This window comes from Silene latifolia, chromosome 5 (assembly GCF_048544455.1).
Source record: "Silene latifolia isolate original U9 population chromosome 5, ASM4854445v1, whole genome shotgun sequence".
Taxonomy (NCBI): Eukaryota; Viridiplantae; Streptophyta; class Magnoliopsida; order Caryophyllales; family Caryophyllaceae; genus Silene; species Silene latifolia.
Window position 1 is genome coordinate 15,547,719 of NC_133530.1, and position 13,444 is coordinate 15,561,162.

Here is a 13,444-nt window from a genome sequence, read left to right on the forward strand (position 1 = left end):
ACACTATTCATGTGGTCCCCTTTCTCCACTAACCCATTTTGTTACCATTTTATCTTACAAAATATCCGTCACAAATGGTAACCCGTCACAAGGGAGACCAATTGAATAAGGAAAGGGAAAGAGAATGAAACCTCTCATTTCTCTTTGGTAGTGTTTGTTTGACACTTCTTTCCATTCCCTTTCCCTAATTTTTCAGAATGGGTTTACTCCAATTTCCTCTTACTATTTTATTTGTATTGTTCTTATTTTTTTTCTTTAATGAGTTCATTCAAAGTTTGAAACTTCAGTCTCGGCGTTTAGTGGCATAGACATTTTTAGACTTTTAGTATAACAGAGTCAAAACCGTAATTCGTTCCTAGTTAATTGTTTGAATCTAAAATGAATCTACCGGCTACCACCACCACTTAGGTCCTGTTTGGTACTCAGTAGATTAATAATAGCAGAAATAGATTGGTCAAGCAGATTATAAATGACAGATTGGATTAATAGGTTTGACTAGTATGTTTTAATTAGCAAATTTAATAAAAGTGTTTGGTAATTAGCGGATTTAGGTTAATATATTGTTGTATCTGTATGAAAATGGTTGACAGATTCAATTTTCCCAATCTACTGAGGTGAAGATGTTGGGTGGAGCAGCATATTGGAAAACATAGATTGAAACTCAATCTAATATTTCAATATGCCATTTACCGAACACGTAAATTAGTAGATTGGTGAGTCAAACATGCTAAAAGGCTTGAATATGCTAAAAATTAACCAATCTACGGTTTACCAAATATCCCCTTAACCTCCACCCGTCGCCTAAATTGATCGTACAAACCAAGTGGGGCTCAAATTGGCCAACGTGGGAAACAAATTCTTGTAATTGTTAGAAATTCCATGGCAAATCACGTACTCCATATTACAATCAAAGCGTCTTGCTTGTGATGGACTAAGCTTGTGACCTCTCACAAAAAGGGAGAGGGGATAAGGTGGGACACCCCTCATGTGCTTCCCCACTCACCTCTCATGGGTATTTTGTGAGAGGAAATGGTATCCGTCACAAGTTTGTGACGGATATCGCCGTCTTCAATGAGATTTTGTGTATTACAATCTCCTTCTCTTTCCTCTATCACTTTTTACCTAATTTGTTCCACTTTCACATGTAATTCTTCAATTGTTGTCAATTTAATTTCAATTTGTAACTATACTATTTCAAATTACATTTTCACAAAAATAAATAATTTTGATATGGTACCCCCTTCCTCATAAACCCTAATTTAATTTTACATCTACATAATTTCATACACATAAAATTGATGTGTATATTTTGAAGACAAAATTATTATAATTACACGATTGATGAATATGAGAAATAAGCTTCATAATTGTGTAATTTGGTGAGAATTTGATTAACTTTTGGAGGAAGAGAAATATAGAGAATTTTTTTTTTTTTTTTTGGAGTAAGGGCAAAGAATGGAAAAATTATGGAAAAAAGTTCATAAAAGAGTAATTCATGTCCATCAAAGAGCAACTATGAAAAAGTGAGTAATGCACAATTAGGACATCTATGCAAATAAAATGGACTTTGTAAATACACAGTCTTGCTTCTGACGATCTAAGGCACATGGTTACATTACTTAGAGAGGGTAAATAAGTTTTAACATATAACACAAATTGTCATTTTAAGGAAGATTTATTGAACATAAAATACATAGGAAAACCAAAAATGAGAATAAATACAGTACAAACACCACTAGATAATAGAATACTCAAACAAACCACCAGAAACCAATAGAAGGAATACATACCACCAGATACATACTCTTGTTAATCGTCTCCATAGAAATTAACTCTTCACTTGATTGATTCATCATTCTTCCTCATTTTTGGCGGGTTGAATGGTAATGTTGAGAATATGTTGAATTTTGGGCCAGTCTTCTCCTGATGGCGATTGGCATCTCTCCGCAAGCTCCCTTGAGCATTCTTCAAGGCTTAGTGTCTTCAAGTTGGATAGGTTACTGATCTCGTGCGGCAGCGATTTCAATCTTGGGCATTTATATATTTCAAGGCTTTTGAGGGAGGTGAGGGTGTCAATCCACTCTGGAACGGACTCTAATGCTTCACACTTGCGTATAGTTAGGCTTGTCAAAGAAGACATACCTCGAAACTCCTCAGGAAGATGTTTCATTTGATTATTCCGAAAGTTTAGGTGACATAGCACGGGGAGGTAGTTTTTGAGGAGGATGGCTGGTTGTCTCACATTTGAAGGACCGCATGTTCGCTCTGCTACATCCTTGGTTTTGCCAAAAACAGAGAGAGAAGGTAAAGAAGAAATACGTTGTAGAAACAATTGTGCCAATGAAATGACCAACTCCATGTCCATTTGCACATTCGCCAATTTGGGAAATGCAGGCATCAATTTCAGGAGTTGATTCTGACTGCTATCTTGAGCAGACTCTGGCATACTCCACCATCCCTTCAACTCAGGTATGTCTTTGAGATAGAGTTGTACCAGGGATGGGAATAAGGGAGCAGAAGGGCACTCGTCTGCTAGAACTACCATGTCACTTTTGTTGCTACTACCATTTTCTTCTATGTACTCCACCTTATCCAATCTCTCTAAGAATAGATATGTAAGATGAGGGAGTCTTCCAAAGGAGCACATATTTACGCATTCTTTGCACTCAACTATTTCAATATCAACCAGATTCGGAAGCCATAAATGGATTCCTTCTCTCATCCAACATGGCAACCTCCTTCCTCCATACTTTTCTATAGTCAGGTATTTTAGATTAGTACCGGGTTTGAGGTTCTCTAGCACCATCTCGTCTTCTATATTGCTCTCTCTAAATATCATAGTAAACCCAGTAATCTCTTTCCTGTCCAGATTTGCAGCTTTGGCTTCTGACACTATATCCTTTGATCGATCCACCAAAACAATTGTCAACTCGCCCTTAAGATTATCAAGATAGCCTAGGTCTGCTAGATCACACGCCAATTTAGCCTTGGATCCATAGGGAGTGAGAGAGGTTCTTGGTTTTCCCACAACAAAATGGCCTAGTGTTTCAAGACTCGTCAAACTTCGCAACCCCTTGGGCATATGACTCAATTCGTCACAGTCAAGGAGGTTAAGGTGTCTCAGCATCACTAGCCTGTTTATGTCCTCGGGCAACTCTTCAAGGTTTCGACAATAAGATAGGTCAAGTAAGTAAAGATTCACTAGCTGTGTAATTGATTCGGGGAGTTTACGGAAAAGGTTGTTTGAAAAATCGAGATACCTCAAGTGGATCAGTTTGCCTATTGATCTTGGCAGTTTATTAATCCGTAGCCCATGCATCCGCAGTGCCCTCAAAGACTCAATTCAAGGACTTCAAACCATATGAAGGAAGAGGAAGAAGTAACGACTTTAACTGCTTTAGTTTTAATAGTGACGATGGGACTTCCCAATCCGAGTAGTTTTCTATATGGAATGATACATGACAGACTCTTTCATCAAATTCATTTGTATTTGAATCTGCCATCTTATACTTATACCCAGCAATCGAGAGCACTAAATCATGCATCAGGTTGTGCATCTGAAAACTGTCAGGACACTTATGTCCATCCATGTTGTTACAGTAGAAAAATCCTCGACTTAACAAGCACAACACATATCCTTCTCCCACCTCTTCTGGATTTTGGTCTGTGTACTCGGCTTCAACATATCCCATGGCGATCCAAAGACGAACGAGAGTAGTTTTTTCGAATCGGAATCCCTTTGGGAACAAAGAGCAGTATACAAGACAGAGTTTTAGCCTTGTACCTAACTGATCGTAACTGAGTTTGAGTGTGCCAATGACATCACTTCCATAGGAGGCAAAATTTGCAAGCTGAGCATTCCTAAAAGCTCGCCATTCCTGGACAGTATGTTTCCCCGCTAAAAGGCTTCCAATTGCCCGTATAACAAGGGGAACTTTAGGACACATCTTTGCAATCTCCTTCGCGATGGCCTCCACCCCTGGCTCATGCCATTCTGTAGCAGCCACATATTGAAAGAGGAGTAATGAATCATCATCTCCTAAATCGCCAACAATTAATGGGTCTTGGGTCCCAATAATTCTAGCAACTGTTTTGCTACGTGTGGTAAGGAGAACTTTACTCCCCTGAGCCCCGGCCCTGAGCAGTGCTCTCAGTTCTAACCATTTTGCTCTCAAACTGTCGTCATCCCACACACCATCCAAAACAAGCAGAAACCTCTTCCGAGTAATTTTTGGATATAGACGCCGTTGGAGCTGATCAATCCCGCAGTCGAGAGCTTTTTCATCATCAGTGGCACATGTCACCATTTGCTGTAACACATCCTTGACATTAAAATCTTGGGTGGCGGAAACCCAAAGCTGCAAATCAAAGTATGTTTTAATCCTTTCATCATTGTAAACATACTGAGCCAATGTAGTTTTCCCAACTCCACCTATTCCAACAAAAGAAGCAACAGGGAGGACACCAGCAGCAGCGGAGGAGTCTAACAGCGAGCTTACCATCTTATCCCTGTCTCCATCTCGTCCAATTACCATATCAGTACTCATATAAGACCCCGATACATTGCTCAATATTCGGGTTTGGTTCAAAGTTGAGGAGCTAACTATGCTTCCAAATTGGGCATGGTTTCTTGCAACGCGACTAAGTTCCCCCGCAATACCCTTGATTTTTCTAGCATCCTTGAAGGGGGATACTAGCTGGTTTGAAGTAGAAAAAAACAAGCGCGCCTCTTTGGTGAACTTACTTCCTCCCATGAGTTGTTTCTGCTTGGCTTTTGTAGCTTTTGCATCTTGGAAATCGATTAATTTGGAAAGTCCACGTTCAAGCTTCTGGAGCACATCTCGTTGAGAATGACTGCACACCTGCGATGAATCTGCATCAAGAAGTGTAGCTTCAATTGTATTTTTGATATCCTGAAGCCCTTTTATTTGAGACTCAATGTTAGCTGCATCTACTATTGTTTTCCAAACTTCAGAACCCACTTTTTCACCGATACTTTTAAGTAACTCAGTCACCATCGATTCCGCCATTTTGCTATCCTCCCCGTCTTCTTAGGAGAAGATTTTGTATTTGATATCGATAACTTGATTTGGTGGATTTAGATTGAGGATTTGTGAGATGTGATAATATAATCGTGAAACTGAAGTGGTTTTGAAGTTAAGAGGATGTTGATTGGTTTGTAGTTAAGAAAATGATATAGATTAATTGGTACTATTTCCAGCTTACTATCACTTTATTGATATAGTGAACAAGTAAATTTCGAGGAAACTAAGCATTATACTGTTGGCTTTATTATTGTGTTGAATTTTCTTATGAACATAAAGTTATGCACTCATTAATTGATACTCAAAGCAATAAATTTCTTTCGTTGTCGGGTACCTTATTTTCTTCCCACTTGCAAAGCTAAATGAGGTTCACAGAAATTCAGCAAGATATGAGTGGTTAGCACTTAGCAGTAAGCTGATCAGTATTGTAGTTTTGGCTTCATTATTATGATAGAATTTTCTGTTGGCCTACAAGTTTTTGTATTATTAGGGTACGGTACAAAAACGAGTTAATCGTGTATAATATTGCACGGAATCTTATTGTGTTGCCTATTTATTTATACTGATGTTTAACAATGAAATTAATAAAGGATTACCTCATCTTTCTTGGTATCAAGTCTTCTCTTCTAAACACAAAATTTCTCTTCATGGCCACCAAACAACCTGTCTATCATCCCTCCCTTGGCTACATCAAACACCACATTCCCCATCGCCCTTGACATGGAAAAGGCTCACTATGACTCGTGGATACTGCGCAGGCTTTCGAAGGGACCACATCTCCGCTGCACCATTAGGAGATGAGGGTGTGATACATCTGATGACGACAAGTCCTCTATATATTAGGCCAGCCCTATGGACTGGTCTCGATGCCATTGTTAAACAATGGATTTTTACCACCATCCAAGATCTCCTCCTCACAATCCTTCAACCCGGTGCCACTGCCAAACAACTTTGGAACCGCACGCACGACAATTTTCGTGACACCAAACACACTCGCTCCGTCTACTTGAAGCGTCAATTCTCAACCACCAAGCTTGACAATTTCGCTACTGTGTCCGCGATTGTCAGGCTCTCAAGAGGGCTTGCCAACCTGTCCTGAGACGACATAAATCACAGAAGAGGGATACATTCAAATAAGCAGGACAAATAGCTATCGTTAAAACATTGTTCACATGTGAAGAACACCGATAAAACCACAAGAATGTATTCTCCGGCACTACGGGAATCAGGATAAATTTTGTGAACAGAACAGCTCAATATATAGACCAATATAAACTAATCACAGAAGTTACCTTGATTTCTAAATTTACAACAGAAAATTTTACGTCATGATCTATTAAGTAATTCCCATAACGATGATCACTAGACACCTATCCTATTCTTGAAACTCAAAAGGGCACAATTTACAATCAAACATTCAAACATGACGACTATCTCTGCAGGAGTCTGGCTAGTTTCAGCTCCAATAGGATCATATTTCAGTTTGATTTTTAGGCTAAGTAGCTGCGATTGATTAGAATATTAACAACAAAATTTTGTAAAACGTAATTGGTAGACCACAACTTACTAAACCATTGAGAATCACGTCTGGTAAAAATGAAAATTTAACTCACAAACAAAGATGCAACTATTTTTTTATTTAAAATATATACTTGGAACTAAGCTCAAGATTATGATATATCTTGCAAGCCGATCTCAACCTTCGCGTTGATTTTGAACTCTAGTTATATATTACTCTAGCAGTCTAGAGCTTAGGTGAGCTAAGCATCTGACGGAGTGGTTACATTCCTACCAACAATTATGAAATGAACAACAGTGAATACATGTTAATGCCTTGATGAAGCAAAGAAGAGAAAATCATCTCTATAGTTGGATTTATAAGCTTATAACTATCTTTCAGTGGTTATCTACTTATGCTGAAACAATGTACTTTACAACGCAAACATGCTGAGTCATCAAAGAATACACTGGTAGATGCCATCAAAAGCGATTGGAAAGAGAGCCACTGCCAAGACTGGATTAATTATTAGTTATTACTCAGCATAAGGATACAGATAATCTAAGGATTTTGCATGGATAACAGAAATACAGTAAGGCATGTTGCATATATCCGACTCCCTTTAGCCCGCAATTTACAAGTACCTTTGAGGCAATGGGGTAATGTTGTTGTTGATGATGTAACGGGAATTCAGGGGAGGGAGATGGAAAGCATACAAACAACCAGTCTGTCTTAGTCTCGAGTCTGGACGGTCACAAGCTTGTGACCTCTCACTTGCCCTCCCACTTGCCCCATTGTCTCACATCACAAGCTTGTGACGGATTGTGTCTGTCACAAATGAGAATTTGTGATAAACAAACAAGCCAATATGTAGACCACACTATTAACTTCGTCTATTAGCAAATTATCATTTTCGATTTCGTCAATTAATAAATCTGAAAAACAGTATTTTCTTAATACGGAGTAACAAACAAAATTCTTCACCAATATCATCAAATCCACAAATCACATTTTCCATTCATTTCAGAAACACTATCAGAAATCAGTATCGCCGGAACAAAATGATCGGGAAATTGAAAATTACTGTTTTCTTTTTCAGATTCCATGGAAAACTAATCATAACATCTAAAATATAAATTCCATGGAAAACACAAAATTCAGAAATCAGAAATTGAAATGGCGGAAACGGAAGAATAAAATAGTTAGTTACCTATTATGAGAGAGTAAATGAGGAGGTAATTGTAGCGACGATTTCGTGGATTCAATTGTACCGAAGATTGAAATTAAAGATACGAAGGAGAATAGGTAGGACAATATCTCCATTGTTGTTCATCAGAGAGGACTGACAAAAACAGAGAAACGTTGAGGCGGAGTAATTTATTCGTTGATGGGCCGATTGATGGATTTAGGCACTTCTTTCTAGCTTATTTTCAGCTTAACTTTATTCAGTTCAGTTCAGTTCAGTTCACTCCAGCTCAATTTAGTTCAGTTCAATTCAGTTCAGCTAGGCTCTATTTAGTTCAGTTCAGTTCAATTCAGTTCAACTCCATTAAGTTCAGCTTATTTCAGTTTTACTCATCTTAAATTTAATAGTTATTATTAATTTTGTTATTAATAATACTATTTTTTTAATATTATTATTCTTTATTATTATTATAATTATAATTAATTATATTGTTAATAATATTGTTAATAATAATTTATTTATTATAATTACTATTATAATTACTATTATTATTATTATGAATATTATTATTAAAATGAATAATAATGTTATTAATGTTAATATTATTGTTATTGTTGTTGTTGTTATTATAATTATTATTGGTATTATTATTAAAATTAATAACATTTATTATTAATATTATTGATGGGGCACCCTCAACCGACTCGACTCAATAGCCAATACGGGGTCATACAAGTCAACACACTTGTCAACATGGTTACGGATTCGCTTGAATTGGTACCCTACGAATCACGAATTGTTAAAAGCGACTTCTATCAAGTTGATTACTGAAAATACATATAACACATTTTCTATAAGCGAATTGCGCGAATCGGTAAGGCATATTCATAGCGAATCTGGTAACCATGCTTGCCAAGTGTGACGATCCGCACACTTCGAACCCTTAGATTTATTCATGCTTATGTATTTCCCTTTTATGTTTTTAGTAAATACTTTCCTAGTTTAGCATAGTTTTAGAAAAACTTTTCTTTCCATAAATAGGTATATCGCTATTCTACACTAGTTTTGTAATTTCAATGTCTCCTGCTACCATGATGTAAATATCAAATTTTCCTCTTTAGGGAGTACTAGTGAATGAAATCTGCTTCCTACCTTGTGCCTTCAAGTTGCTTGTTGTTGCTTTATTGTGAACGACTCTTTGCCTTCACTTTACTAAAAAGCCGTGTTTGTGGGATCGACACTAGGATCCCGACTCACACACCCGAGACCGATTACGAATGCCTAGTGCTTGACAAACACTAGTGCTTGACGCTCTCGTTGCAATCCTGTCGAGTGGTGCCGAGACCCGAATATCGTGCTAGTGAGCGATCCTTCACTAGTACGAAGATCCTTGTCGCTTGCATCTTGCCTTGAGCCGAGCAAGGGTGCGCGCCACGATCCGACAAAAGTACTGGACCGTGACATTTGGTGTCAGAGCCCGGTCTTCGGACGGGTTTCTGCACGCCGCATTTGTTTATCGAGATCGAGAAAATGGGCGAAACAATCGAGGACCGAGTGGATGCCTTAGAGGGATCATTCGACGTCAAGCTTCCCAAACTCGAGGGCGTCGTTATGCGGATGGCCGCGAGCCTCAAGGAGTTGCAGAAGACGGTTTGTGAACTCGAGACGAAGGTGGACGGGATGAACACCCGCATCCAAGCGATCAGTGATGTGATCCCCGATGATCGGGAGGAAGAGATCAATCATCTCCACCGAAAGGTCGAGATGTTAGAGAACACTTGCGCCACGCTCGTGAAAGCGGTGGCCAATGACGGGAAATCTTTGGGAGGCCATAAGGTGAAGGCACCTCTACTCGTCCCTACGATGGGGCGAGGGATTTGAAAGCGGGATAACTTTATCTTCGATATGGAGCAATACTTCCGAGTAAGTGGACTCGACGAAGACGCGGAAGTTGTCACGGCAAGCATGTACAAGAAAATTGATGCGGGCACGATTACAGTGACGTCGTGGGCCGACGTCAAGAGGATCTTGAAGGATCACTTCTACCCCGAGAACACAGAGTTTGTTGCTCGGAAGAAGTGAAGGAAATCAAGCACACCAAATCAATCCGAGAATATGTGAGGGAATTCTCAACGTGCATGCTCGAGATTACCGAAATGTCCGAGACGGATAGGACATTCGAATTCATTGACGGATTGAAGAGGTGGGCATAACAGGAGGTCATGAGGCAGAATGCCAAAACTCTGTCTTCGGCCATATCGGCCGCGGAGCGCCTGCTCAACTTTCATGGGGAGCGAAAGGCACCAAGAGTTGTGGCACCAACGGGGAATACTGGGGCGTCACAAAGTGGGTACAATGGACAAAGGCCACAAAATAGCGTCATTTCAGTTGGGAACAGTCGGTTCCGCTCGCAAAATAGTCAAGCCCAATCGGCGAGCACTACAAACTCGCCCCCAAGCTCGTCTTCAAAGGCGGGAAACTTAACTGCTTCCACAACGAAGAAACCGTTCGCGTGTTTTGTGTGCAAGGGTCCTCACAAGATGACCGATTGTCCGAACAAAATGGAGTTCAATGCCATGTTCAAGAAGATGCCGAAGGGGGCTCAAGAACGTCCTGATGGGGCGTTGGCCGACTATCATCAAGAGTATAACGAAGACTCGAGTGATGGTGAATACCAACCACGGATGGGCTCACTTCAAAGGATTAGCGCGATGGGAAAGTACGAAGATTCCTGCGCCAAGAAATCCAACGGGCTCATGTACTTGGACTTGATGGTGAATGGGAAGCAAGCACGAGCCTTGATCGACTCGGACGCCTCCCACAACTTTGTTACTAAAGAGGAAGTTGATCAGTTGGGGCTAGTTCTGCGGGATGCTAACAGCTGCCTGAAACCAGTCAATGGGAAATTGAGACGCGTACAAGGAGTGGCTAAGAAGGTCGCAGTCCAAGTTGGTGAGTGGGCAGGGGAGCTCGACTTCACCACCGTTCCGCTGGATGACTTCAAGTTAGAACTCGGGATGCAGTTCTTTCAGAAAGCATTGGTAGTATTGAAACTGAGTGACGGATCGATGTTACTAATGGGGTCTATCGTAGTGAAGACGGTAGACGGCGACGAAGACAAGGGGCATCATCGAATATCGGCTATGAGGGTGATACCGACGCCGAAACGTGGGATGGAACCTTGGAGAATGCCTAAAGGTTCGATGGAACCGAGTGCGAGCGAGACCCAGGCTAACTAAGCTACTAAGTGGCTTGGGAGACAAAAGGAGAGTCTACCACCTCACCGAGGATTAGACAACGAGGGTCGAAATACCCAAAGAATAAGGCCTCGTGACATTAGGGGGCCGCGTCGATGTGCTGAATCGACGTCCTGCTTTGAGGGTCAGCCGACCCGGGGGAGAAGGCCTCGTACCATCAGGGGGCCGCGCCGAAATGTTGATTCGGCGTCCTGGAAACCTCCCGCGTTCTGTAATGCAGGTGCTGAAGTGACGAGAGACAAGATAAAGGTCCGTTGGAGCCAGTACTTGAAGAAATCCCGAGAGAGGTCTTTTCAAGCAGCGGCAAAGTGGACTTTCCCGAGAGACAAGGAGCACGTGGTGGACTTGGAGAACATGATGTTCGACAGCTTCTATGTCAAGGAACTCCAGCCTATCCTTGAAGGGACGAAGATGCCAGTCATTGTTCGGGACGAAGCGCACATTCAAGCCGAGTTGTACAATACAAGCCCCAACACTGCATGGACAGACAGAGCTCACCGAGGATGTGTCACTGAAGCACCATTCAAGATTTTTGTGTTGCCAAGGGCGGCAACAGATTAGGTGGGGGAGAGTGTAACGATCCGCACACTTCGAACCCTTAGATTTATTCATGCTTATGTAATTTCATTTCCCTTGTATATTTTTAGTAAATACTTTCCTAATTTAGCATAGTTTTAGAATAGCTTTTCTTTCCATAAATAGGTATATCGCTATTCTACACTAGTTTTTTAATTTCAATGTCTCCTGCTACCAGGATGTAAATATCAAATTTCCCTCTTTTAGGAGTACTAGTGAATGAAAATCTGCTTCCTACCTTGTGCCTTCGTGTTGCTTGTTGTTGCTTTGTTGTGAACGACTCTTTGCCTTCACTTTACTAACAAGCCGTGTTTGTGGTATCGACACTAGGATCCCGACTCACACACCCGAGACCGATTACGAATGCCTAGTGCTTGACAAACACTACTGCTTGACGCTCTCGTTGCAATCCTGTCGAGTGTTGCCGAGACCCGAGTATCGTGCTAGTGAGCGATCCTTCACTAGTACGAAGATCCTTATTGTTGAGCTTATTGTGTTGATGATGACAAACCAAATGTTAATAATGTTTCTCTTAAGTTTTCTTAATAGGATTTACAAAGATTGATGATGATCAAAGTAGAATGAAGCCAAGGATGAAGATTGTTTTGTATTGTTTAAGGGTCCATAGGTTCGAGTTAGAAAAATATTAACTTTGCTATACTGAGGTAACAGTGTCGCCCACTGTTACCTTTCTGGACGGATGAACCATTATTTTCAAAAAGAATATATTTCTCTTTTATTTAATTGTGGCATCTCATCTAACTAATTTAAGTAATTAGATTAGTTAGTAAGATGTAAGTTTTGCCTAAACAAGTTAAGATTCCAAGTTTGTGTTTTTGAAAGCTTTTTAAAGACTTCCTCTATTTGGCCAAGTCACATGTGTGACTCTTGGCAAAGAAGGGAAGAAAACCTTTCTTGCTTGATTTTTTGACTACCCATTTTGGTGCAAGGAAGATGCTTTTGACTGAAAACTTTTGGCTTACTAAACTTGATTTACTCTATATTAATTTAATATAAAGTAAACTCCACCTTTCTTCCTCTATATAAAGAGATACTCCTTCTTTACATCATATACACTTTCATAGCTTATAAAATCTGAGAAAGAAATTGAAAACCTCTGCAAAACCCTTAATGCTTTTAAGTATTTAAAATCTTTTAAATTGCAAGTTTTTCATATTTCTTACAAGTCTCAAAAATGGTTCATTTATTTAAGTATGGCTTAGCTTAATGTCTTTTTTCTCTTAGTTGATCGAAAATTGATCTCTCCCGTTCTTAAGTGAACAACTTAGAGATATTTGATCCTATAACTATTTGAGAACTAGATAGAGCTTAAAGAAACGGAGTAGTTTCTTGAGTAGCACGATCGGAGTAGATTGTGGGGAAATCTCGTTGTAATAGAATAATTGTAATTAGAGTTAATTACGTTATCAAATTATTAATGAGAAGTAGATTGGACGTAGGCCTATAGAGTGTAGGCCGAACCAATTCAAAACCGATTGTGTTGAACTTATTTTGTTTATTCATTTCCGCTGCAGTTCTTAGTTTGTCGTTTTTTATTATCTTCAACAACAGTCTACTATACTCTCACGTTGGTCTGTTGTTTACAGCTTATACAAGGACAACAAGTTACAGTCCGTTACACTGTTGCCTTCATCATAACCAACGACACTTCTTTTAATCTCCATTTAAAAGAGGTTGTGTTAGGTTTTTGAGATTTCATTTCATTTAACTAACTTAAATCAATTAAGTTAAGTTAAAATTTTTAAAAGGTACCTTTTCCACCCCCTCCCTCTCTTAGGTACTTCGGGATCCTAAACTCTTCACTTGTCGCTTGCATCTTGCCTTGAGCCCGGCAAGGGTGCGCGCCACGATCCGGCAAATG

The 13,444-nt window shown here is 39.8% G+C and overlaps 2 protein-coding genes across 5 annotated transcripts; both read right to left on the reverse strand.

The window, feature by feature from the left end:
• Positions 1-1,531: 1,531 nt before the first annotated feature.
• Positions 1,532-7,929, reverse strand: LOC141656834 (putative disease resistance protein RGA4). Of its 4 annotated transcripts, XM_074463894.1 has the most exons (4): positions 7,754-7,929; positions 7,188-7,371; positions 5,642-6,140; positions 1,532-4,873 (listed from the first exon to the last, which is right to left on the reverse strand). In XM_074463894.1, exon 4 carries the CDS (start codon positions 4,752-4,754, stop codon positions 3,339-3,341), a length of 1,416 nt encoding a protein of 471 aa, XP_074319995.1. In that variant the 5' UTR covers positions 4,755-4,873; positions 5,642-6,140; positions 7,188-7,371; positions 7,754-7,929; the 3' UTR covers positions 1,532-3,338. The 4 variants fall into 4 exon arrangements, with proteins under 4 accessions (XP_074319995.1, XP_074319996.1, XP_074319994.1 ...); XM_074463895.1 differs by lacking the exon at positions 7,188-7,371 and having other exon boundaries at positions 1,532-4,862; XM_074463893.1 differs by lacking the exon at positions 7,188-7,371.
• LOC141654906 (putative disease resistance protein RGA3) lies at positions 1,853-3,127 on the reverse strand. Its single transcript, XM_074462015.1, has one exon. The coding sequence runs from the start codon at positions 3,125-3,127 to the stop codon at positions 1,853-1,855; it is 1,275 nt and encodes a 424-aa protein (XP_074318116.1).
• Positions 7,930-13,444: the final 5,515 nt, after the last annotated feature.